The sequence below is a fragment of the Rhinatrema bivittatum genome, chromosome 7, assembly GCF_901001135.1.
Source record: "Rhinatrema bivittatum chromosome 7, aRhiBiv1.1, whole genome shotgun sequence".
NCBI lineage: Eukaryota > Metazoa > Chordata > Amphibia > Gymnophiona > Rhinatrematidae > Rhinatrema > Rhinatrema bivittatum.
The window spans coordinates 138,766,303-138,793,502 of record NC_042621.1 but is presented as its reverse complement, the minus strand read 5'-3'; the positions used below and the strand labels follow the sequence as shown (position 1 = coordinate 138,793,502).

General features: G+C 44.2%; 1 protein-coding gene across 3 annotated transcripts in view; it reads right to left on the bottom strand.

The window, feature by feature from the left end:
- The window catches only part of SLC38A7 (solute carrier family 38 member 7), a 54,044-nt gene that overhangs the window by 14,359 nt on the left and 12,485 nt on the right, over nucleotides 1-27,200 (bottom strand). For all 3 annotated transcript variants that reach the window (XM_029609238.1, XM_029609241.1, XM_029609239.1), the window contains exons 5-10: nucleotides 22,486-22,584; nucleotides 21,645-21,702; nucleotides 21,387-21,501; nucleotides 19,741-19,888; nucleotides 19,394-19,593; nucleotides 9,629-9,683 (exon numbers count right to left, since the gene is read on the bottom strand). In XM_029609238.1, coding sequence (XP_029465098.1) covers nucleotides 9,629-9,683; nucleotides 19,394-19,593; nucleotides 19,741-19,888; nucleotides 21,387-21,501; nucleotides 21,645-21,702; nucleotides 22,486-22,584 — 675 coding nt within the window. The remainder of the gene's footprint in view (nucleotides 1-9,628; nucleotides 9,684-19,393; nucleotides 19,594-19,740; nucleotides 19,889-21,386; nucleotides 21,502-21,644; nucleotides 21,703-22,485; nucleotides 22,585-27,200) is intronic.

Here is a 27,200-nt window from a genome sequence, read left to right as displayed (position 1 = left end):
GGATTAGGTATATTGCCCTCATTAAGAAGAAACTTGCATATAAGCCCAGCGACCTCACCGGCGTTAGCGTAGGCTGCCGTTTCAGGGACACCCCGGATCCTTAGATTGCAGCGGCGAGAGCGATTTTCAAGATCCTCTAGTTTATCTTGAAGGGAGGACAGCTCATCGCTCATGGCACCCTGTTGCTCATTTAAAGTATTTATAGCTGCCGCATGTCCCTCGGTCCGGACGTCAACCTCATCTACACGCTGTCCCAGCGCTGCGAAATCCTCCCGGAGGTCAGAGATAGAGGCTAGAAGGTCTTGTTTATGAGTCTTGAGATCCGCCCGAAATTCTATAAACCAGCCCCGAATCTCATCTCGCAGCTGAGTTATACTCGCCGGGACCTCGATTTCTGTGACTGCCGCGCTTCCCGGGGGTACATCAGAATCTACTGCGGCACTCTCCAGCGCGGCCTGCTCCGGCCTAGCCTCGTGGACCTCCGACATTTCAGGCGGTAGTTTAGAAAAGGAAAACTGCTTCAAGTCAGTGGTTTTCCGCTTTCCTGCCATCATAGAGAGTACCCGCTCTAGTTAGGCTATATATCCTGCAATTTTCTGCGAGTAAAAAGTCCCTTTAGCAGCACTTTTATAATCTGGGAGGGAGAGCTCAAATTTAAGCGGCCATCACCGTCTCCGGCAGAACAGCGCCCCCTCACTATCCCTTTTAACCCATCCTTACCGCTTCTTTAAATCAATGGGTAACCCTTTCCGCCCACGGCATGTATATGAGATGTAAACGATCGGATTAGCTATTCCCCCCCATTCAGTAAAGTGCGCCCCGACTATCACCTTTTTAACCTGCAGTTTAGCCGCGCGTTTAACCTGCTAATTTACCGCCTACCCCTACCCCTGCGTTAAAGGCAAGGGTAAGGGTAGACAGCAAACTTTCCCCCAGCCCCGGCCGCGTCCATGAGTGCCAGTCTCCGGGGCAGCCCCAGTCCTCTCTCCCCTCCTCCCAAAGCAACTTTAACCAAAAGAAAACCTAAAAACCTAAAATCCCCTCCTCCCGAAACGACTCGACATGTAAAGTATTGTGAATAAGTGTAACCAAAGTAAACTTACTTTTTCTTTCTTTCAGCCCTCTCTGCCCTCCTCCGGAGGCACGCACCGCGGCTCCCCTGCCTCCCAGGGGCAGCCGGCGGCGAAAGCGGCTTCCAGCGGCCCCCGCCGGTGAAGACGGACGAACGCACGCCCGTAGTGCACGGGCGCTCAAGCCAGCGAAAGCACATGAACATCACGAACGCCCGTTCATACGCTTTTGCTGACTTGGGGGCCCGTCAATTGGGCGCTCTAGCCAGAGAAGCGTATGAACGTACACCGTGACATCATGCGCTTCGGTGGCTTGAGCGTCCAAATTGACGGGCCCCCAAGTCAGCAAAAGCGTATGAACAGGTGTGCGTGACGTCACGGCGTACGTCACGCACGCCCGTTCATACGCTTTCGCTGGCTTGAGCGCCCGTGCACTACGGGCATGCGTTCGTCCGTCTTCACCGGCAGGGGCCGCTGGAAGCCGCCGGCTGCCCCCGGGAGGCAGGGGAGCCGCGGCACCTCCGGAGGAGGGCAGAAAGGGCTGAAAGAAAGAAAAAGTAAGTTAACTTTGGTTACACTTATTCACAATACTTTACATGTCGAGTCGTTTCGGGAGGAGGGGATTTTAGGTTTTCTTTTGGTTAAAGTTGGGATCCACTTCCTGGTACCTGTCATTTCAAATGTCATTTGAAATGACATTTGAAATGACAGGTACCAGCGCACCCAGGATACTGTATAGGCGCTGTATAAAGCGCCTATACAGTAAAATGGATTGCGCTTCATGGACGCGCGTTGGACGCGGCTTGCATTTGCAAGCAATTTAAATAGAGTATCGAGCGGTATGTGATCAGAACTGTGCGTGCGGCAAACGAGGGTGCGCCCGGCACTGCCGCACTCTAACGCGTCCTTACTGTATCGGCCTGTATGTTAGAAAAGTAAATAAAAGTAAGAGGAATAAGAAACCAATCTGGATCTCAAAGGAAGTGGCTGAAAAAATAAAGGCAAAAAGAACAGTGTTCAAGAAGTATAAGGGATCCCAAAAAGAGGAACACATGGAAGAATATCTGATGAAACTGAGGGAGACGAAGGAAGACATCAAGAAAGCAAAAAAGTCAGGCAGAAGAAAGGATTGCCAAGGAGGTAAAGGGAGGTGACAAACATTTTTCAGATATATCAGAGAAAGGTCTGAAGTTGTATAGTGAAACCGAAAGGTGACAAAGATCAATGTGTGGAGAGAGACAAAGAAATGGCAGAAATATTAAACACTAAAGAAGACCCTGGAGAAGGATCATTGCAGGTTGACAAGACTGTGGTCGGGGGTGGAGTTGATGAAACTCCATTTACAGAAGAGAATGTATGGGAATAGCTAGGAAAACAAAGTGGATAAGGTCATGGGGCCGGATGAGATACATCCCAGAATACTGAAGGCGCTCAGAAATATGCTGGCGAGTCTGCTGAAAGATCTGTTCAATGGATCCCTGGCAACAGGAGTGGTACCGCAAGATTGGAGAAGAGCAGTGGTGGTCCCATCTCACAAGAGTGGGAGCAGAGAGGAGGCTGGAAACTACAGGCCAGTTAGCCTCAACTCGGTGGTAGGAAAATTAAGAGATTCTGCTAAAATAAAGTATGGTGAACTATCTATAATCCGGTGGGTTGCTCGACCCGAGGCAGGTTGGATTCACCAGGGAAAGCTTCTGTCAGACAAATCTGATTGATTTTTTGATTGGGTGACTAGAGAATTGGATTTTAGTAAAGCTTTTGATACGGTCCCGCATAGGAGACTCATGAACAAAATGAGAAACTTGGGAGTGGGTGCCAAGGTAGTAGCATGGATTGCAAACTGGTTGACTGACAGGAGACAATGTGTAATGGTAAATGGAACTAATCTGAAGAAAGAACAATGTTTAGTGGGGTGCCACAGGGATCGGTCTTGGGACCGGCTCTGTTCAATATCTTTGTGAACAACATTGCGGAATGGATGGATGGTAAAGTTTGTCTATTTCCGGATGATACTAAGATCTGCAACAGAGTGGACATGCCTGAAGGAGTAGAGAAAATGAAAAGCGACTTAAGAAAGCTTGAAGACTGGTCAAGGATCTGGCAACTGGGATTCAATACCCAGAATTGAAGAGTGATGCATCTGGAGTTGCAGTAGTCCAAAAGAGCTGTATGTGATGGGCGGTGAAAGACTAATGTAAACAGACTCCATGGTGTGGCCTTATCTTGAGTATTGTATTCGGTTTCGGTCACCACATCTCAAGAAAGATATAGCATAATTAGAAAAGATACAGAGAAGGTTGGCCAAAATGATAAAGGGGATGGAACAATTCCCCTATGAACAAAGGCTAAAGAGGTTAGGACTCTTCAGCTTGGAGAAGAGATAGAGGTCTATAAAATGATGAGTGGAATGGAACGAGTAAACGTTATATCAGTTATTTACTCTTTTGAAAAGTAAACCAGGGGACACACAATGAAGTTACTGGCTAATACATTTAAAACTAATAAGAGAAAATATTTTTTACTCAATGCACAATTAAGCTCTGCAATTCATTGCCAGAGGATGTGGTGAAAGCTATTAGTGTAGCTGCCTTTAAAAAGGTTTGGACAAGTTTTTGGAGGAAAAGTCCATTAACAATTATTAAGGGAGAGTTGCAGAAATCCACTGCTTATTGTTGGGATAAGCAGCTTGGAATCTATCTACCCCTTGGGATCCTGCCAGGTACTTGTGACCTGGCTTGGCCACTGTTGGAAACAGGATACTGGGCTTGATGGACCCTTGGTTTGATCCAGTATGACAAGTATTATGACTGAGAGAGGGATCTTGGAGTGATAGTGTCTGGTGATTTGAAGGTGGTGAAGCAATGTGATAAGACAATAGATAATGTTAGAAGAATGCTGTGCTGCATAGAGAGAGTAAAAACTAGTAAGAAAAAAAAAAGGGGAGGTGGTGATGCCCTTGTACAGGTCCTTGGAGTGCTGCATTCAGTACTGGTGCCCATATCTCATAAGGATAAAGACAGGATAGAGGCGGTCCAAAGAAGAGCAACCAAAATGGTGTGGGATCAGCATCAGAAGACTTATGAGGAGAGGCTGAAGGATCTGAATATGTATACCTTGGAAAAGAGGAGGTGCAGGGGAGATATTATACATACCTTCAGATACCTGAAAGGTTTTAATGATGTACAATTGTCAAACCTTTTCCATTGTAAAGAAATCAGTAGAACTAGGGGTGACAAAATGAAACTACAGGGAAGATGACGCAGAATTAACATCAGGAAATATTTCTTCATGGAAAGGATGGTAAATGCCTGGCATGCCCTTCCAGAGGTGGTGAATTCGAAAACAGTGAAAGAATTCAAAGGGGCATGGGATAAACACTGTGGATCCCTAAAGGCTAGAGAATGGAAATGAAGAAAAGAGTGCATAGGGGTAACTTGCTGGTGTGGTAGTTACTACCCTTAACAAATAAGCGTTGATATTGTTGATGCAACTCCATCATTGCTCTCTGCTTCTACGGCAAGGGTAAAGGGAAACTGGATTCAAAAAGCAGAGCCCTGACTTTTATGGTCTGGGAAACCGAAAAGTATGGGGATAACCTGCACTGCACGGCAGATACTAGCATAAGCGTGTTGGGCAGACTGGATGGATCATATGGTTATTTTCTGCCATAATTTCTATGTTTCTATGAGTGTTAACAATAATCATCCTCAAGAACATACAAGACATAGCTATCAAGATTAACCCATATTACCCAGCCCGCCTTTTCCACCCTCCCATACTTCCGTTGAACTCAATGAAGCTAAGGTACAAATTTATCCTAATATCTTCTTTAGCTCAAGAAAGCTGAAAAGCTCATTGCAACTCCATTGGTAATAACAGAATATAACTTCCCCATATCAAATGGAATTTTCTACAATCCTTTGGCGATTTAAGACTTAATTATTACTCCTCTTAACAGAGCACTAGCATGCATGCCATTAGCATGTGATGTCACCATTGATCGTGAGACTGCACAGAGACAGTGATAGATATCATACTGTATATGTGCTTACATTTCCCAAACCAAGGAAGATTTCATCCTTCACTTTTATAATCCAAAATCTGTTAACATATCTTTCTATGGAGTTAAGAATATGCTCATGCAAAATGCCATATGTTAATTACAATTAACTAGTCAATCTAGCTACTTTCTGTTTACCTATCACTTATCAGTCATCACACTTTAAAACATAGAAAGTTGACAGGAGAAAAACCAGAGGGCCAGATTTTAGTACCTACGCGCGGGCGTAGATTTGTGCACGCAACCCAGCGTACATAAATCTACGCCCGATTTTATAACATGCGCGCGCATGTTATAAAATCCAGGGTCGGCACGCGCAAGGGGGTGCACACTTGTGCACGCCGAGCCCTAGGGGAGCCCCGATGGCTTTCCCTGTTCCCTCTGAGTCCTCCCAACATGGCCATGTTTCGAAATATCCAGATTTCTTCTTCAGGGGAAACTGTTACATGTCCTTCTGGTCTCAAACGTTCTTTTTCACTGCGACGGAATTTACGCTTGCTCACAAATCCACCTTTTTTATACTCCTCCTACTGCTTCAGAAACAACCAATCAGGTTCACCCTCTCAACCACTGCACAAAGATAACCAATCGAGTTCTTCGTTAAGTCCATTAGGTATTACTGAGTATAATTTAAAGATCCATCCTTGTTCCAGGTAGTTTAATTTCACCGCATAGTCTCCTCCCCTTATTGATTGCATCACTTGCTCAATAATAGTCCACCTGAGATCTTCAAACTTATGCCGTTTGTCTATACAATACTGAACTATAGGTGCAGATAAAATCCCCGTATTTAATCGTGAACGGTGTTCCACCAAACTCGATTGTATCTGCCTGCTTGTCCTCCCGACGTACACTTTCGGGCACGGACATATTAAAATGTAAATCACGTTTGTAGATCTGCAGTCTGTTTTGTATCTTCTCTTACTCTTACTTTGGACACCGGATCCTGCCATTCTTTTCCTTCTATTGTTTGCTCACAAAAGTCACATTTTTGGCATTTTTCATGTGTTCCCATTACTCTCATATTTTGTTTATCCATATGAGTATGTACTACTTGATCTCTGATGTTTGCCCCACGAGATGTTGCAATTAAGGACATTTCTTTGAATACTTCATATAATGCCAATACATGCCAATGGCAGCAAATCGAGTCGGCTATCATTGCTGTAGACGTACTTTGTTCCAACACGCATACCAATCTGTCTTCATCTCTTCTTTGCCGATATTGTAACAATTGTTCTCTGTCTGCATATTTCTCTTTTATATGCTTTTTAAATTACTGCCTTGGGATAACCCCGCGCTTTGAAACGTTCTGTCAAAATGCCGGCCTGAACTTCAAATTCTTTCATCGAACATATACATCTTACTTGAAAGAATTGACTGACTGGTAGACCTTTTTTGAATGAGGGCTGATGGTGGCTATGATACTTTAACAGATTGTTACAATCTGTTGATTTCCGATTTATAATAGTGGTAACCTTACCTTCACTCACAACCATCAGCACATACATAGAAACATAGAAATGACGTCAGAAGAAGACCAACGGCCCATCCAGTCTGCCCAGCAAGATTTTGCACTCTTTTTTTTTCCCCCTCATACTTATCTGTTACTCTTGGCCCTTAGTAACCTTTTGGTTCTGTTTCCCCCCCCCCCCCCCCCCATTAATGTAGAGAGCAGTGTTGGAACTGCATCTAAGTGAAATATCTAGCTTAATTAGTTAGGGATAGTAACCGCCTCAATAAGCAAGCTACACCCATGCTTGTTTACCCCGACTAATATAATTCAGTCCTTGTTGGTTGTTGTCTGTATATAGATCCACATCGAGGTACGTGATCGATGCCCCACTTGTGTCATATGTAAATTTTAGGCTGGGATTCAAGGAATTCATCCAATTAATACATTTTAATAGTTCATCCTTTGATGCCTTCCAGATGAAAAATATATCATCTATAAAGTGACTCCAACAGCCAATACACTCCCACCACTTAGAATTATATACATATGTCTGCTCAAACTGTGCAACATAAATATTTTCCATGGAAGGGGATACCAGCAAAGAAGAGACGAAGACAGATTGGTATGCGTGTTGGGCCACAGTACGTCTACAGCAGTACGTCTACAGCAACGATAGCCAACTCGATTCGCTGCCATTGGCATGTATTGGCATTACATGAAGTATTCGAAGAAATGCCCTTAATTGCAACATCTCGTGGGGCAAACAGAGATCAAGTAGTACATACTCATATGGAAAAACAAAATATGAGAGTAATGGGAACACATGAAAAATGCCAAAAATGTGACTTTTGTGAGCAAACAATAGAAGGAGAAGAATGGCAGGATCCGGTGTCCAAAGTAAGAGTAAGAAGAAGATACAAAACAGACTGCAGATCTACAAATGTGATTTACATTTGAATATGTCCGTGCCCGAAAGTGTACGTCGGGAGGACAAGCAGTCAGATACGAACGAGGTTGGTGGAACACCGTTCACGATTAAATACAGGGACTTTATCTGCACCTATAGTTCAGCATTGTATAGACAAACGGCATAAGTTTGAAGATCTCAGGAGGACTATTGAGCAAGTGACACAATCAATAAGGGGGAACAGATGATGCGGTGAAATTAAACTACCGGGAACAAGGATGGATCTTTAAATTAAACTCAGTAATACCTAATGGACTTAACGAAGAACTCTATTGGTTATCTTTGTGCAGTGGTTGAGAGGGTGAACCTGATTGGTTGTTTCTGGAGCAGTAGGAGGAGTATAAGTGAGGTGAATTTGTGAGCAAGAGTAAATTCCGTCGCAGTGAAAAAGAACGTTTGAGACAAAGAGGACATGTAACAGTTTCCCCTGAAGAAGAAATCTGGATATTTTGAAACATGGCCATGTTGGGAGGACAATTAGCATAGTTACAAGATACAATGATAAGCTAAGTGAGAGATGGAAAATCTTTTTAAATAACTAAGAAATTGCATTGCAATATTTAAATAAAAGTAAAGTGGATGGGATGTATTTTGGGTTTTGAATAAAAAAAATAGGACGGTATGGTGGAATGACAATGATTAAATATATAAACCAAAGACCAACATTAACTCAATGGATTTGAAGTTGATTGAAAGGGTCGTTGTATGAGACTTCCACTTCCATCTTTAAAAATTCTTTTGTGAAAAAATAACAAATATTTGTGAAGTAAATGAAAAGAAAAAAAGAAAAAGAAAAAAAATATATATATATAAAAACCCCAAATCCCATAGAAATGCACTAATAATTCAGAGGGGGATTGAATGAGGATAGTGTAGTGAAAAGAGTGTTTTGTAGCATCCTGTGACCAAAAGATGACCTTTGATTAACTGGAACCTTCCCAACTTATATTTCATAACCTTTATAGGAGTTCCCTGAGGAGGAAACCATCACCTTCACACAATACCTCTTCTGAATATTAAATCCTGCACAATCTGTGGTACACAGATGCCACATATACATACACCCACACATACTTGGTGTGTATAGCTGCTTAGTGAAGGGTATACTCTAAGCAGCCACACTGCCAACCAGTGGCTCCAAGCCCCCATTTTGTTTCTCTTCAAGTTGCTAAAAGGAGTAATCTCACACATACATGAGAGACACACAGAGGATCTCTGAGGGAGAACAAGGAACTACAGAGCTGAGCAGATGTGAATGGGCCATATTATCTTTATCTGTGTGCATAATTTTTTTGAAGAAAAATATGCACTTGCCTTTGAAAATGCAACAGTAGTATGTGTATAATTGCAAACCCTCCCTAACCCCATGCCCAGAATGCTTCTGCTCACCACAGGCCCTACATGCATAATATTATACATATATTAGGCAAGCAATTTTATAAAAGGCCATTTCTGCAGGTAAAACACTGTTTTACCCACAAAAATGACTTTGAAAATTACTCTCTTCATGTCTATCAAACTACCAAGCAGTTTGTCACCTCAGTTTCACAGTATTACTAGCCAAAAAATATAAACAGTCACTTTTGTAAGTGAAGCTCATTTACATCTCTGTTTTTAAAGTTAATTCCTGGAGCTATGACTGCTAGTCAACATTATTACCCTCTGTTGTAATACCCCACCTGCATTAGGGAACATAAATGTCTTTTGACTGAACAATTAAGTGGGGAAGAAGCCACATAGCATCGCTGGGTCCATGTAGGACTGGCAACGGGGGAAGACATTTAAACATCAATAGTAGATGTGTCCCTAAATGGTATTACTGCTTTAAAAGAGATCATCAGGATGAGTTGGACCCAGAGCTCCTCCCAATATATTTGAGCCTAATTTATCCTGCCACATGCTCCTTGAGGATTCAACTGGTAGTGCCCAAACTGACCATAAGTACACATCATAGGATAGAGACTTTGATGATACGAGTTGAATGACGAGAAGGGAGGGTGGGGTGACAGCATGAGAGAGAAAAAAAAAAAAAAAGAGAAACTAGAGCAAAACAGAACAAGGAAGTGCTCCATTACCTTCTTGGTTTGGTCTCCTGGATTTCAGAAAGTTTAGCTTTAATCAGACACAGTCCTGGCAGGAGCAAAATGGAAACAAATGAATGTATAATCATTATAAAAAAAAAAACAAATCAGAAAAGCGTGCCATCTTAATTAGGGATGTGAATCGGGCTTCGGACGATTGAAAATATCGATATTTTCAAAATCGACAGAAATCGGGGGCTCCCCCAAAACGATAGGAAAACCCCATGATATTGATCATGGGGGTTCCCTTATTGTTTTGGGGGAGGACGGGAAAAACGGCACACAAAAATAACCCCTAAACCCACCCCGATCCTTTAAAAGTAACCCCTTAGCTTCCCCCACCCTCCCGACCCCCCCAAAACCTTTTTACAGGTACCTGGTGGTCCAGTGGGGGTCCCGGGAGCGATCTCCCGCTCCGGGCCGTCCTCCGGCTCCCGGGCCGTCGGCTGCCACTAATCAAAATGGCGCCGATGGCCCTTTGCCCTTACCATGTGACAGGGTATCCGTGCCATTGGCCAGATCCTGTCACATTATAGAAGCACTGGATGGCCGGCGCCATCTTGTGCTCCTACCATGTGACAGGGGCTGACCAATGGCACCGGTAGCCCCTGACACATAGTAAGGGCAAAGGCTATCGGCGCCATTTTGATTACTGGCAGCCGATGGCCCGAGTGCAGGAGATCACTCCCGGACCCCCGCTGGACCACCAGGGGCTTTTGGCAAGTCTTGGGGGACCCTCCTGACCCCCACAAGACTTGCCAAAAGTCCAGTGAGGTCCAGCGGGGTCCATGAATTAACCTTTTATGTGAGAGTCTCTTACAGATAGTACTTGTCCTCCTAATCTACCCTTTTCTGGAAAAATAGAAACATGATGGCAGAAAAAGACCGAATGGCCCATCCAGGCTGCCCATCCATTCAACTAATCCAGCATTACAATTCTCATCTCTTCCCCAGAGATCCTTTGTATTTATCTTATGCTTTCTTGAATGCAGATATTGTTTTTGCCTCCACTACTACTAGGACGCTGTTTCACTCATCCACCACTCTTCTCTGTAAAGAAATATTTCCTAAGATTACTCCTGAGTCTACCTCATCTCATGACCCCTAGTTCTAGAGCCTCCGATCCATTGAAAAAGGCTCATCTCCTGGGTACGGAAACCTGAGAGATATTTGAATGACTTTATCATATCTCCCCTAGCTTGCTTTTCCTCTAGGATATACATGTCTATCTCCATATGCTTTAGAATGAAGACCACTGACCATTTTAGTAGCCACCCTCTGGACAGACTCCATCCTGTCTATATTCTTTTGAAGGTCTGGTCTCCAAAACTGTCACAGTATTCCAAGTGAGGTTTCATCAAGAACTTACACAGGGGCAATATCAAGAAGGATAGAAACAGGATGGAGGCAGTCCAGAGAAGGGCGACCAAAATAGTGTGGGATCTGTATCTGAAGACCTATCAGGAGAGGCTGAAGGATCTGAATATATATATATATACACCCTGGAAGAGAGGAGGTGCACAGGGGAGATATGATACAGATACTGGAAAGGTTTTAATGATGCATGAACTTTGAAACTTTTCCACTGGAATGAAAACAATGGAATTAGGGGTCACGAAATGAAACTCCAGCGGGGATGACTCGGAACCAATATCAGAAAATATTTCTTCGCAGAAAAGGTGGTGGATGCCTGGAATGACCTTCCAGAGGAGGTGATGAAGAAGAAAACAGTCAAAGAATTCAATGGGGCATGGGATAAACCCCTTGATCCTCTAAAGGCTAGAAATGAGAAAAGTGTATAGGGGTTAACTTTTTGGTACAGCAGTTAGCCTTAGCAGAAGGCATAGGATTACTATCCTTAACCAATAAGCCTTGGTGCTTTTAATGCAACTGAAAGATTGCTCCCTGCTTCAACGGCAAAGGGAAAAGGGAAATTGGATTCAGACAACAACCAAGAGGGCCCTGACTTCTACAGTCTGGGGTACCGATATGCAGACATAAGGGGAGAAGGACAGGACTGCTTCTACAACCAAGTCCATAAGCAAAGCACGTCAAGCAACACTATGAATTTTCAAGAAAGCTCATTACCCAGTAAAAAATGTTACTAGCTGAAATTATTATGGGTATCATAAGGTTTGTGGATAACTGCACAAAGCAACAGTTACAACCCTTAAGAGAAATATGGGAGTAATCTACACAGAGTGACAGTTACTATCTTAAGCTTGCTGGGCAGCCATTTGGTCCTTTTCTGCCATCATTACTATGTTACTATTTCACCTTCCCTTTTCTGCTGATCATTTTTCTCCCTATGCAGCCAAATATCTTTGTGGCTTTTACCATTGCTTTATCCACCTGTTTGGCCACCTTTAAGATCATCAGATACAATTGATTTCAACAATCAAGAGGGTTTTATTTTCCTCATCCTTGTTTAGAGATGGAAAAATAATCTTTTACTGAACAGATCTATAAAGTTTTGGGGGTTTCCATAAGCGATTTCAATTTTTTTTTCCTTGACTTTTATTTCTTATTTTTGAAGTTTATATAGGATATCATGTGTGAAGTCTTATATGTAAGTCTGAGTGTATTAGCTCCTGGGTAGCTGCTGGTCTTGTATATTGTTTATTGTCCTTTAGAATAGGAGGAAGGGATAAATAAAGGTTGTGCATCTGCAACTGCTTCTTTAGCTATGTCTGTGTTTATATTGTGTGCAGGGTTTATTAGGTACAGGAAGTTATTGAAGTGTATAATGAAGTTTGTTTATTTAAACTTAACTTGGGACTTTGTTTTTCCTATATCAGGTAATAATCCACAGGGCTATAATCTACAAGCATTTGCAGTAGTAAAGGCAGTGAATAAACAGTACTTAAACAGCAACATTGCAAGCATAATGCCTACTCCTTGACAACAAAACAAGGATGGCCATATCATTTATCAGTGGCCCTGCAAAAGCTCAACAGCAGACCAGTGGACAGAAACAAAACCCTTATGCAGAAGTGGCTCATCCATCCCTTCATTTTACAGATAGAAGTGTTCAGAGTATGAAACCGACCGGAAAACGATGCTTTTTTTTTTCATATGTTAATATATTTGAAATGTAATGATAATGATGGTGCTCCTAACTAATGACAAGTTAGACATATTTGCGTGAAGAAGTTGCTATCGTGATTCTCACATAGTAATGATAAAGACTTATATTAATGCAATTTTATTAGTTCACAGTTGCCCTGACCTGTGTTGCCAGTATAGTATAGGGTGTTATCTGCATGTCAGACATCCAGATAGTCTTTTTTTTTTTTTTTTAAACAGAATAGATATTCGGTGTGCCTTTGAAGTTTGGAGAAGGTGAGCTGTATAATTTGTGAGGTAAGAATGGTTTTGAATAGTGGGCTTTTCTGTCAACTTGAGCTTTGTGGAAATTTGAGAAGTTGATTCTTGTGTATTGTGTACCTTGCTTTGTAATAGGTACACGTAAGGCAGATTATGTGAGAGAAGATGGAAGCAGCATATTATAATGTGTGAAGCATGCTGAAGATTTTCAAAAGGTTGGCTTCTGTGATTTATATACATTGGTGTTTTGGTGATTTTGTATTAAATATTGTAGGAGTTTTATTACTTCCTCTTTATTCCAGGTGGTGATTCCATATATGTGGTGTGCAGCTGTTTTTCTGATTAAATCTGTGGAGGAAGTGAGTTTTCGGATGTATATGTTGTGGGTGATAAGGAGGGCAGGGAGTTGATGTTTGATATTTTATTTTTATCAGATAATTGTTATGTTTGTGTTAATTCCCTGAAGGAAATATCAGGTGCTGGTTTTTGTGAAGATGTGGTGCTTCAGAGGTTGGAAGGCCAGAAGGCTTCGCTAATCTCCGGTTGAGTTGGAAGTAAATTGTCCCCTGAAGAAGCTGCGGCAAAACAGGGATCCTTGTTGGGACGTGGTGGATTGCTCCCATATGAAATAAACATGAAGTTAAGCATGCCCAGATGAAGATAGTTTCAGCTTTAAGAGTTTTGGTGGTCTTAGCGTGGGTTGGTTTTTGTGGGTGGGGAGTGTGTGTGGTTGAATGTATGAGTATGTTTGGAATGGGTTATTTTTAAGATATTGCTGCTAGTTTATTGGTGCTACGGTGGGGTGGTAATGCATTTGAGGTTGCACATGTCTTTTGCACTAATGATATATTAATGGATACACCTATGAAGGTTATGTGTATGTATTCATATTAATACATGTTTTAAATTCATTGATAAATTGGGAAATGATGTTAAGTGATTGTGATGTATTAAAGTTTACAAAGTAATGCTATTGGATTCCCTATGTATGTGTGTATGGCTTGAATCTGGTCAGACTTGTGAAGCAACTAAATGTTAGATGATTATAGACTTTAGATGGGAGTTAGATATATTTGTTGAGGGTCATCTGACCAGCTGCACCAGGAAAGCAATGAATGCGGTGAAACTGCAGGTATTAGTAATATTACTCACATACAGGCCGATACAGTAAAGCGTGGCCGCGGTTACCCTGTTTCTAAACCACTTTCTACCCACAATTTGGCCGCGTAAGTCTAACCTGCGATTCACTATCCATTTTTACCAATCTTTATTGCTTCTTTAAATCAATGCGTATCCCTTTCCGCCCGCGGCATGTATATGATATGTAAACGATCAGATTAGCTATTCCCTCCCATACAGTAACGTGCGGCCCAATTATCGCCTTTTTAACCAACTGTTTTGAAACTTCTTTAACCCGCTAATTTACCGCCTACCCTGACCCTGGCATTAGAGGGATGTGACCGCAATAGGCAGGCTCCGGTCAAATAAGTGGGTGGGTTGGAGCAAGCGAGTAACATGATGTGGCCTGGTTCTCCTACGCTCGGGCATCAGGGATTGCCAGTCCTCCCCCCCCCCCCCCCTCCCGAAGCAAGGCGCAGGACGAAAATCGACTCGACATGTTATTAAAGCAAATAGAAATTGTAACAAAAGTAAACTTACTGCATGCTTCCAGCAGCCCCAGTCCTCTCTCCCCTCCTCCCGAAGCGCCCACCACGGCTCCCCTGCCTCCTGGGGACGGCCGGCGTCGAAAGCGGCTTCCAGCAGCCCCGCCGGCGAAGGTGCATGAACGCACGTCCAATTTGGGCGCTCAAGCAGCGAAGGCGCATGAGCGCACGCCGTGACCTCTGACGTCCATCCAGGCGCTCAGGTCATTTCAAATGACATTTGAAATGACAGGTACCAGCACACCCAGGATACTGTATAGGCGCTGTATAGCGCTCTATACAGTAAAATGGATTGAGCTTCATGGACGCGCTTTGGACGCGGCTTGCATTTGCATCTAATTTAAATACTGTATCGAGCGGTATGTGATCCGAACTGTGCGCGCGGCAAACGAGCGGGCACCCGGCACTGCCGCACTTTTTCTTACGCGCTCTTACTGTATCGGCCTGATTGGTTACATTAGGATTCAAAACTTTCTCAAGGGGTTTCAGTGCCCATCCAGGGATGTAATGTAATGGGGTAGTCTAAGTATTAGTCACACAGACTAATGCTCAGTCCTTTGAAACAGGCCTCAGTGGAAAGCTCACTGACCCTGAAGTCATAAGATCTCTTTACTAATATTTACAGAAATAATAAAAAGGTCACTGACCTTGTGAAACCTGAAAATTGTGATTAGGTTGAGGGAAGAGGATGCTTCTCACACTCCTGAGCTGCAGCTATTTTGTGTACATCACAAAATTGTACACAAATGTTCAGAATTGTCACAGATCAGATCTCTTCAAGCAACAGACTTCCGGAAGTGGCAGACCTGTCCAATTCTTTGGGCCCTAATTGACCTTAGTAAGGAATGTATGTTTTGCTTAATATAAAACTGTATTAATTATTGTGATGTGTATAATCAACCATTTATGTTATTTGAAGCAACCCTCCCAATGTCTAATTATTCTTGTAAGCTTATAATTAACCTGCTGCTATTTTCACCTAGCACCATGGTGTTTTAACTGTGTGCATGTGTGAGAGTTGGAAGTACAAATCTACTGCTCGAAAAGTTGATTGGGCATAGCCCACCCCATTCCAATGCTAATGCCATCATGAACCAAGGAAATTTAAGCAGCATGATAGGAGGAATACAGCATGACAAAGGTTGTGTGATTGCAAAGATATATATACACGTGCCCAAGGTGCACCCAAGATCTGTTTACACTACTCTACAATCACACAGTTAAGAAATAGTTATTCTAACTCACAATGTCATTTGCATGTTTTTAGGCACCAAAGCAAAAGCACTATCCAACGTTTGTCCCTCTGTGGCCACATGTCAGGGAGGCTCTTGCTGAATTTTGGTTTGGTGACCTCTTACAAGAATAGAAGGCTGAATACAAATGAAATACACCTACTCATTACACCTGGAGAGCTGCAAACTAGGTTCACTGAGGAAGGAGGACATAAATCCACAGATAAACAATATACACTGTTAGCAAGTGGCTACACTGAAGCAGTAGTATAAAAGGTATTTAAAATCCTGAATGGAGACTGGAAGACTGAATTGGGGAGAAGGAGGCTTGTCACATAGCAAGAAGATTGGTGCAAATCCTAGGAAGGAAAAGTCAGGAAACACGAGAGAGGGAAGTAGAAATCAACTTGGAGAGCCATGTCTACAAATGCTTACAGTTGTCTAGCAAAATGATAAATCTAGGAGATGTTAGTTGAGTAACAGGACACAGACTGGTAGTCAATGGGGTCCACTCTGGTATAAGGAAAGTAATAAGTGGGGGGGTTCACAAAGATCAGTGCTAAGCCCAGTCCTCTTCAATGTCTTCATATGTAGCATTGGGAAAGCGTTAGAAAGGAAAATATGCTCATTTGCAGATGACATGAAAAGTGTCAGAGTAGACATACCAGAGGGAATAGATGAAAATGGTTTTACAAAGTAGGAAAAATGGTCAAAGGTATGCCAAATGTATTTTAATCCAAAATAAATAAATAAATAAATATATAATTCAAAATCATGAATGACGGATGCAAAAATCTAAGGGCCTAATATCTTTTTGGAGGTGAACTACAGTCACCAAAGTAATGAGAAAGCTAAGGGTCATATTTATTTATTTAGCCATTTTATTTACTATCATTCCAAGTGAAGATCACAACTGTTTACATCATGACAAGTCATCATCTCTAATGACCTTGAAATAGGCAGTGTTATTAACTCTGCCCGCGGGTTCCCCCAAGAGCAGGCACCTTACCTCTGCTACTGCTGCCGTGCCCGACGTGGCTAGACGCCGCCGAAGTTGGGCCTTCACCGTGGCTGGAGCCGCAGACTCTGTTTTCTCTTGCGGCCCAGAGGCCGCCCATCTTGCCCTGCTTCAGCACGGCACGGAGCCGCTGACGTTTGCCAACGCGGCAGGAGGCCGCCGCCATCCCACCCATCTTCACGACTGAAGGCCGCAATCCCCGAGTTCACCTGGCAGCTAGAGCCGCCCTCGGGGCCTCCTGCAGCAGCAGGAGCCGCTGCTGACGTCGGGGCCTGCTCCTAGGCCCAGCCCTGCTTCCTCTGCGCAGATGTTGGTGCAGGGCCGCTGTCCACGGTCCTGCACAGTTCCTGCTTCCTGCTCCTAGGCACGCGGCCGTGCCTCTCTTCAGGATTTAAAGGGCCCATGGCCGGATATGCCCTGGGCCCCACCTTCAGACTGTTTCCTGTGCCAGCCCCATAAAAGGGCTGTTCCTGCATTTCGTCTCAGCCTTGCATCGGAGTTACTTCAGTCCTGGAGGCTCCTGCCTGCCAGCGCTCCGTCAGGGCCTTGGTGTTCTTCATGGAGCTCCTCGTCTCGTCTGCTTCTTGCCATGTCTTCGTTGCCTGAGGTCCTCGTCCAGATCTCCTGATGTCTCGCTTCCTGGTGTTCCAGCCCTCCTTGGTGTTTTGCTTCTGTGTTCTTGAACCTTCTGTTCTGCCGGCCGTGGATATCCAGGTGACACGTCTTGTCTGTGGAGATGCCAGCAGCGGACTTGTGTCCTGTGCTCCTTGTGTCCTGTGCTCCTGAGCCGTCCTGTCCTGCCAGCTTTTGTGATGCTCTGGATGACACCGGCTCAGTCGTCGAAGTCCCACCTCAGCTGGATTCCTTTCCTGCGCTTGTCCCGCTCTCCGCATGGTCTGTGACCAGCCTCCTCGGGCTGTGTAGGGTGTGCAGTGGGACAGGGTGGTCCGCGACCAGCCCATTGGGTCCGCCCGTGAAGGTGGGCTGAATAGGGCGCCCTGAGAGACAGTGCCATTGTCTCCCTTCCCAGCTTCTCGTCTAGACTTCGTCAAGTTCCTCATCTCGTCTGTGATGCTGTCGCATCAGCCTTGGTGTCATGTCTTCGCATCAGCCTTCGTCTGTGATGTCTCACCTTAGTTATAGTCTCATGTCTTCGTGTCAAGGCCTCAGTCTGCCCTCATCCTCAGGCCGGCCTGCTGCTCCATGCCGATTCTAAGCGGCAGGTCCGAAAGGACTTGGAATGGTCGGAGGACTGTTCACCTTCCAACATCATCTTGTTGGCGTTGGGAGCTTGCAGGCCCGGCGGAGGGTAAGACCGTGTGTCTCTGCCATGTTGGGACACGTCACCAACCCTCGGTTCGGTCCTGGTTTCGTCTGGGGTCGGGCCGAGGCCCAAGGGCACACAAAAAACCCCTCACTTAACAGGCAGTCACTATGACAAAGCAGTTTGGGATAGCAAACTGTATACTTTGGTGCAAAAAAGTTATTGCTCGTAGAAAGAAGGGAGTAATATTACTTCTCTATGGGTCTCTGGAGAAATGCTATCGTGGAGTACTGTATTCAGATTGGATGCCACATCTACAAAAAGGATACTGACAAGGCAGAGGCAATTCAGAAGAAGGCCACCAAAACGATGCATAGTGTGCACCTTAAACCATACATACAAAGACTGAAGAAGGTAAATATTTACCTCAAGAAGAAAGACAGAAAAGAGGAAAAGTGATATAACCAATCATACCTGGTACACTTCAACCATTCAAGCATGCATGTAACAGACACAGAAGGACTTTAATGATGAAGGGAGAACAGCATCACAGATCAAACAAGACCTATGGCAGCCTAGGTAGTCCTTTACTTCCAAGATTTTTGATATTCATGAGTAGAAGTCATAATCTATTAATGTAGACTAAAACTCTAAAATGGAAACTAAGAAAAGGTAATAAGTAAAATAATAATAATTTAGTTTCAATGCAAACTTAAATCTGGCAAAACACTGGTTGCTGCCCTTTACTACCCTAGTTGGTGGTGACTATAATGGTTGCTTTATTAATGTCTATACTGTGCATGGAGGGCACCTTCTCCTTTCATACAGGTCACTGACTGGTTTTGGGATGGTAAAATAAATTTTGTGAACTAGTTTTAAACCCACCTGCTCTCACCATAGTGCAGGGGGCACTCCCAGCACTGTCTACTGTCATCATAGGACACCTCCAGATCTTGACAAAGGATGGTAGCCAGGCCGCTTGCTTTACATACATCATGTGTACAAAGTTTGCTGCAAGGGAACGCTCAGGAGGTGCCCTTTTTGAAGCTGATGACAGACATCTATTAGACAGTGACTCTATCTCTGTCAGATAATAGCAGAGAAAATGCATCCTGAGTTACCTGCTGAAGCCTTGTGCAATAAATGCATGTGCAAAATCAGTGAATAGTAATAAGGAATCCCACAAAAGCTGAGAACTCCCTCTACACCAAGCCCCCTATTCCAGGGGCATATCACACACTGCATGGAGGGTACCTGGGAAGACAAAGATGAAACAGGCAGCCAGGCCCCCGATGATGGAGATCACTTTCCCAATATCAGGAATGAAAAGTGCTAGAACTAGTGTCAGGATGAACCAAGTGAGCGTCTGCAGAAGACGCCGACGCCTCTCGCACACCACATCCTCCTCCACTGCCTCTCCTTTACACCGCAGCCAGAGACCCTCCAGTACAGCCCTGCAGGGAGAGAAGAGAGGCATGGGTCAGCCACGGCTCCATGGGACCAAGCTATCCAGCACCATCCTACAGGGGGCAGGAGTGAGGCACATGCCAGTTATGGCTCTATGGGATCAGGCTCTAGGCTTGCCCAACTGTGCTGCAGACCTGCCACAGAAGAGCAAGATGGGGTACGAAGTCAGCACGGAAATGATGATGAAGGTGCGAGCAAAAGCCACAGCAATGTCATTGGATGGGTACGACATCAGCACGTCTTGATTCACGTCTGCTCCAAAGGTTAGAAATCCACAGATACCTGAAGCAGTAGAGGAATAAAACCCATCAGCATTGTATGAGAAAAGCAGAAGACAGCAAGAACAGAAAATATGCAAGAAGGGGAGTGAAGCATCAAGAGGGCATCCAGCTACAATCATAGGAGGTGCTGCTAGGAGAGCGCACAGCTCCTGTAGTCCCATCATCCCCCAGCAAGAATAACTGTAGAGAATGATGGAGATATCCACCAAAACAAGGAAAAACCAAAAAAACAATTTTTCTTGTGCTCTGCTACTCAAAATCTATATACCATGACCCATTCAGGAAAAAATGTGTTATTTAATAAACTTGACCGTATCGGCAAGCCTGACGACGCGCAACCCCACAGTTTTTTTTTAAAGGGAGCCATCCGGACTTCTCATCATTTACGGTCTAGTTCAATTTGAACAAGTTACCTTAGTAATGTTCGATTTTATAATTTTGCAATTTTAAATTTTATACATTCCATAGACAGAAAAGTGTCAGCTGGACACCCGGCCGACGTTTCGCTTTTGCTTCTTCAGGAGCTTACAATATTAGACCTTTCCCACCAATTTTTAAAGGGACCATCTTCTCACAATATCCTTATAATATCCTTCATCCTGGACAATGCTCGTCTCGACTCACTTCCAACCTGGACGGCTCCCTTTAAAAAAAAAACTGTGGGGTTGCTCGTCGTCAGGCTTGCCGATACGGTCAAGTTTATTAAATAACACATTTTTTCCTGAATGGGTCATGGTATATAGATTTTGAGTAGCAGAGCACAAGAAAAATTGTTTTTTTGGTTTTTCCTTGTTTTGGTGGATATCTGCATTAGATGGAAGAACATTAGCATATCTGCAGTCCCCGCTCTCCCAGCACAAAACAAGGGAGCTCTACAGCTTATCAAGCAGAAATCAGTGGAAAAGAAGTATTAAACAAGAGGTCATGATATGAAGCAAGAGAATAGACAGCAAGGGACCATTTTTCACTGAAAGGGTGGTGGATGCAAGGAGCAGTTTACTAATGGAAGAACTGTGTGCAAGAATGGTAACCAAATTCAAGGTGGCAATGGCTTCGTACAGAGGATCCTTAGTTGTGGGGAAGTGAGGATAAAGCTGGAAATCAAATAGGGTCTGTGGCAATGTTCCCTCCAAGGAGTGACTAAGGTGTTGTGCACCAGTATTATTAGTGTTGCATTTCTGTATATAGCACAATGAAAAACATATGTAAGCAACCATTTAAAAATCAGTGAGCGACACTCCAAAATGTATGAGCGATCGCTCACATGTTCATCTAAGAGGGAACGATGGTCTGTGGCACTGCAGCAGAAAAGGAAAATGGGTAGACTGAATTGGCCATTGGAGATCATTAGCTGCCATCGTATTCTGTGTTTCTCGGAGCCTGAGAAAACAGTTTAGTGAACTTAGAGTGGTCAATTCATCTGAGGCACTCATAAGGCCTCACAGCCTCGGCCGATTCATGCAGCTGTGCCTGTGTTGAAAGAATTGAGGCCTCCTCACCTGTTCCTGTGTAAACAAAGAGAGCAATGAGCATGGCAGCTGTCACCACACCTCCCCACGTCTTCACATCAGGTGTCTTCATGCAGTTAAAAACAGGCACACTGCTAACATGGCACTGCCAGGAAAACGGGAAACCAAAGGGTCAGGCAAACTGCTGTGCTTCAGCAATACCCAAACAACCACAGGTACACGTACTGATGTGACAGACAATGAGACAAGTGGCAGATAAAGTGGCCAGAGATATTCCGCAGTACGTACCTGAAATCCAAAGCAGATTGTGGGCATAGCATTAAAAACAGCTATCCAGGAGGAGGGACTGGAAAGAGAAACAACTTCTGGTCACCAGGCTGTAGAATTTGAAACAGTCCAACTTCCTTTTCACTTTCCCGCCCCTCTCTGGAGAGAGAGGCCTTTTCCTCCCACACTCTATGCTAATTTCTTACAAATAGATTGCACTGTCTCCTATAGTGACTAGCTGCAGTGCAGAAGCCCTTGCAAATGCTTTCCCTTTCGGTTTGGCTCCCAGCTTTCAAAGATGCCAAGGGCATATTTAGTAAGAGATAGTGAAGACAGATCTGTTGGGAGAAAGGGAGGGACAGGGAGAGTACTCTGGGGTCAATGTTTGCTTTGGGGGAGGGATGGTGAGTGCAGGAGAACATTGGCATATACAGTGGAGGGGTGGGCCTGGGAGAGAGAGAGAGTGGCAGCGAGTTCTGTGTGGGAAAACCAGGAGATCGGCATAGGTGCAGGGTGGGGATGGGGGGGGGGCCAGAAGAGAGTGGTTGTGCTGAGGGAAAGAGGACTGTAGTAGAAGCAGGAGTAGAAGAAACAGCGCTAGTGTCTACAGGAAGAGAAAGCCAGAAGAGAGGTGACGTGACTGGGGGGGGACGGGACGACAGAGACTGGTGTTTGCAGGGATGCTGAGAAAGATAACAGCCATGGCTGCTAGAAGGGCCAGAGCAGCAAAATGCAGCCTGGGAGAAGCCTAATAGATTCGGCCACTTTGCCTTGGTTCTGTGGCAAGAAGCAAATTTTGCAGCATTGGATCAAAACTGGACACGTCAAATATTAAGTTATCCATACCTTTCCCCACACATACCTGCTGGGAATCTCTCCTGGAACCATCTCCTTATCTGGCCAGATGTACTTGATGATGATGATGATGGTGACATACCAGGTGCCGATTACACTCAGGGAGCTGAAAGGAGAGAGGAGTCAGGGCTATGTTCACTGTGCTGTTCAGTTACAAAGGAGATTTAAGTAGTAACATCCTCGATCTGAGTGGTTCACACCATGCAAGGGAATTTTGGGGGGGGGGGGGTAGTTTTGTGACATCATACCCAGTATGGACCAATTGGACACAATGCATGTGAGATCATTTGTGACACTTTGCTAACATGGGTTTAGAAAAACTGTAGGAAAGCATTTAAAATAACTTCAGAAATAAAGATTCAACAGTAATATTTTTGTGTTTGAATCTTTTTACTGGAAAATATACAATAAAACACTGTACATAGTGTCACCTCCCATACACCAAATTATCAAACCATTTTATGGAACAAATTCCCACCCTACAACTCCCATTGAAAAAATAGTTTTAATTGATATAAGGTTGGGAATTACTACCTACATGCATGCCTTGGTGAACTATAGTGCGGTATTCTATCAAGGGGAGAGCAAGGGGAGATCAGAGGACAGAGGGAAGCTGAGGGCCTCTCAAAAAGAGCCAGGAGATAAAAGGGCCCTTTTGAAGAGCAAGGTGGAATCAGATGACTAAGGAGATAGCAAGGGGTAATCAGAGGACTTTCAGGAGAAAGCAAAGTGGTGTAAATGGGCTTCTAGGAGAAATGGGGCAACAGTAGCTTTAAAGAGAGTGAACGCGGACTTCCGGTGATGACGTCACATAGTGAGGAAGCCTGATCCACTCTGTCCCTTGGAGTCAGCAATAAACTGAGAAAAACTTTGGATCTTGATTTGTACTTAATGGAGAATTTTGTGGTAAAAACATCTAACGAAATGACCAGACAAAGATGATGGGGGGGCCGATAAAACCGCAGTGGCAATAGACAGGCCCATAACTGTTGGAAGAGCACACCGAATAGGCCCCGCAGGACATATCAACGAAAAACCAAGACAAATCATTGCAAAATATTTAAATTACGTGGACAAAATGAGGATCCTTTACGCCTACAAAAAAATCAAAGAGCTGAAATATGAAAATCACAAGCTACCAAAAAATGGTGCTGCTGCCAAAAATATTATACAGCATACAAATGCTTCCCATATGGATTAAAAAGACAGGTTCAAATGTTCAAATCTGTAATTTCTTTTTTATCTGGTATAATAAGAGAGCAAGAATATGTTTTAATATTTTAATTAATGAGAAAAAGAAGGGTGGATTGGCGATACTAGACCCTCGAGCCTATAATGTTGCATCATTATTATTTTATATACAGGAATGGATATCAATGAAAACTATGTTTGACATGGATAATTTATTAGAGGAGCTAGTCAGGCCCTTTCACCCAGTTAATTGTCTGCATTGTTTCTAAAAACCAAGTTACAACAACTGGAGCATGGGGGGTTGTGGTTTCTTGTGTTTAGGAAAGCTTTTTTATTTCTTGTAGGTAATCCTGACTTTCCGAGAGAAGTGGAACATTCCACATTTCTAACCTGAAAAAATTAGGGTTGTCTTGCTTAGGACAGTTTTGTCCATCCAGAACTAGACTGTCTTTATTCATTTCCACAGCTACAGGAGATAGATAAGGTCAATCCCCCTTGAGATTTTTTTTTGCTTTCCTTCAGGCCAGGCATTATTGTTTAAGTAATGCTAAGCCAGATTTAAAAGCTATTTCCTTTACCAAAGACAATGAAACCTTCTTAGAAACAATTCCAAAATGTAATAAAATTGGCATATAAAAAAAAAATAAAATCTGACAACATGTACATAAATTAGCCATACGATGGAGAGCAGACTTGTTTAGAAATTGAGGTGGATAATATGGTAGCAGCATTCACAGTAATCTACAAATATCTTCTGCCTGCTAATCTGAGGGAAACTCAATATTAAATTGTGCACCAGATATACCTGGGAATCGGATTTATGTTTGAAAGGAAAATTGGTTCTTACCTGCTAATTTTTGTTCCTGAAGTACCATGGATCAAAGTCCAGACATCCCTACCAGCAGATGGAGGCAGATAACAAAACTTTGAGGCCCTGCTACATAACAGAGTACCACGTGCAGTCCCTCAGTACTGACCTGTATTCAAGCCAAGAGATCTATGTTAACAAACCCCCAATAAACCTTAGGGTGAACAGAGACAAAGTTGGAGTCCCCTGAAATTAGGCCCCCTTGACTTAACACAAAGCACATACTAAACTATGTACATCTTTCATTAATCTGAGTATATCACATACCAGCTCAGCAACATCCAGAAGTAAGGCAGTCTTTTGAAAGATGGGGACGGGTCTCTGGACTTATCCCGTGGTACTTCAGGAACGAAAATTAGCAGGTAAGAACCAATTTTCCTTTCCTGTTCATACCCCAGATCAGTCCAGACAAGTGGGATGTACCCAAGCCCCTCTATTCTGGGCAGGAACTTGAAAGACCTGTGCGTAACACACTTTCTCCAAAAGTCGCCTCTTCTGGCATCCGCACATCCAAGCGATAATGTCTGGTAAAAGTATTAGGAGATGACCACATTGCTGCTCGACAAATCTCCTGCAGAGAAAGCAGCTGACACTCCACCCATGAGACTGCCTGCACCTTGGTGGAATGCGTTCTCAGCTGATCCAGCAGCGACTGGCCCTTACAGATGTAAGCTGAAGCAATCATCTTCTTCAACCATCGTGCAATAGTGCCCTTGGAAGCCTTATTGCCCTTTTTTGCACCACTGAACAGGACAAACAGATGATCAGATCTCAAAAAAGCATTAGTCACCTTAAGATATCACAAAGGAATCCGACGCACATCCAGTAAGTGAAGTTCCTTTGCCATAGGAGAGTCCACTGACAAATTCAGAAAGGCCGGTAGCTCGACCACCTGGTTAAGGTGAAAAGAGGACACCACCTTAGGCAAAAAGGAAGGAAGCGTACGTAAAGAAACCCCATCCTCTGAAAAATGCAGGAAAGGGTCCCTACACAATAACGCCTGTAGTTCAGATACTCATCTGGCTGAACAGATAGCCACCAGAAAAACAGCCTTCAGGGTTAAATCCTTCAATGACACCCTCTACATAGTTTCAAAAGGGGAACCACAGAGCACCTGAAGCACTAAATTAAGGTTCCAGGCCGGACAAATTCTCCACACCGGGCGACACAGATGGTTCATCCCTTTGAGGAAACGAATTGCATCCGGATAAGACGCCAAAAGGTCTACCTTGAATCCTACCTCGAAGGGATGTCAAGGCTGCCAAATGACTCTTTGCCAAACCATTCTGCAAAAAGGCTAGAATATGCGGAATGTCCAGCTTCATCGGATGCACCTTGTTGTGCAATCACCATGACTCAAACACTCTCCACACTCTGACATACGCCATTGACATGGAAGGTCTTCAAGCCTGAAGCAAAGTTGCAATTACCGGCTCTGAATAACCCTTCAGATGGAGCCAAAGCTTCTCAAAAGCCAAGCCTCTAGACAGAAGCAATCCTCCTAGTCTGAAAATACGGTCCCTGCCGCCAAAGCCCTGCCAGATGGGTCAAGCGAATGCGACCGTCCACTGCTAACTGCAGAAGGTCCACAAACCACGACTGGCGTGGCCACTTGGGCACTACCAGGATCACCCCGCCCGGATGAAGCTCAATTCGACACAGAACTCAACCTACAAGAGGCCATGGTGGGAAGACGTACAGAAGCTGACGAGACTGGCACAGTTGAACTAGAGCATTGATGACCTCCAAACCGACCTCCTTCCTGCGACTGAAGAATCGAATCGCCTTCATATTGCCTGGAGTCACCATGAGGTCCACCGCCAGCCTACCCCACCATGCTAGAAATAAAGCAAAGGCTTTTGCTGATAACTCCCACTCTCTGGGATTCAGACATTGTCTGCTGAGGAAGTCCACCTGCACATTGTCCACCCCTGCGACATGGGAAGCAGCTATCCTCTCGAGATGCTTTTCCGCCCAAACAGCTCTTGTGCCTCCTATCAGATGACTCTTCATACCACCCTGGCGATTGATGTACGCCACTGTTGTGTTGTCCAAAAACACTTGCACTAACTTGCCTCGAACAAGCGAAAGAAACGCCAGTAAGCCTTGTGCACTGCCCTGGTCACCAGATGACTGATGGACCATTTCGCCTCCTCTGGCGACCAATGATCCTGGCCTGACTTCCCCTAACAAACTACCCCCCATCCAGACAGACTAGTCTCCTTGGTCACCAGCACCCAGTCGGATACTTACAGATCCACTCCTTTTCCCAGACTGGGTTGAGATAGCCACCACGAGAGACTTGACCTGGCATCCTGCGGCAACGGTAAAGGAAGCTGAAATTCCTCCAAAAGTGGGTCCCAACAGGATAGCAGCATCCCCTGCAGAAGATGCATGTGAGCAAACGCTCATGGAACCCAGTACCTGCAAGTAATCCCAGACCCTGGACACAGACAGGCTCAGTAGCCTCAGGATCTGACCTTGTAACTTGACTATCCTCTCCGAAGGCAGAAATACTTTCCCTAATTGGGTATTTAAGCGCGCCCCCAGATATTTCAATGACTGGGCTGGCCTCAGCTGACTCTTTGCTAGGTTCGTCACCCAGCCCGATTCCAGAAGCTGAAGTACCCTCTGGACTGAGTGAACACCGTCTGCTTCTGACT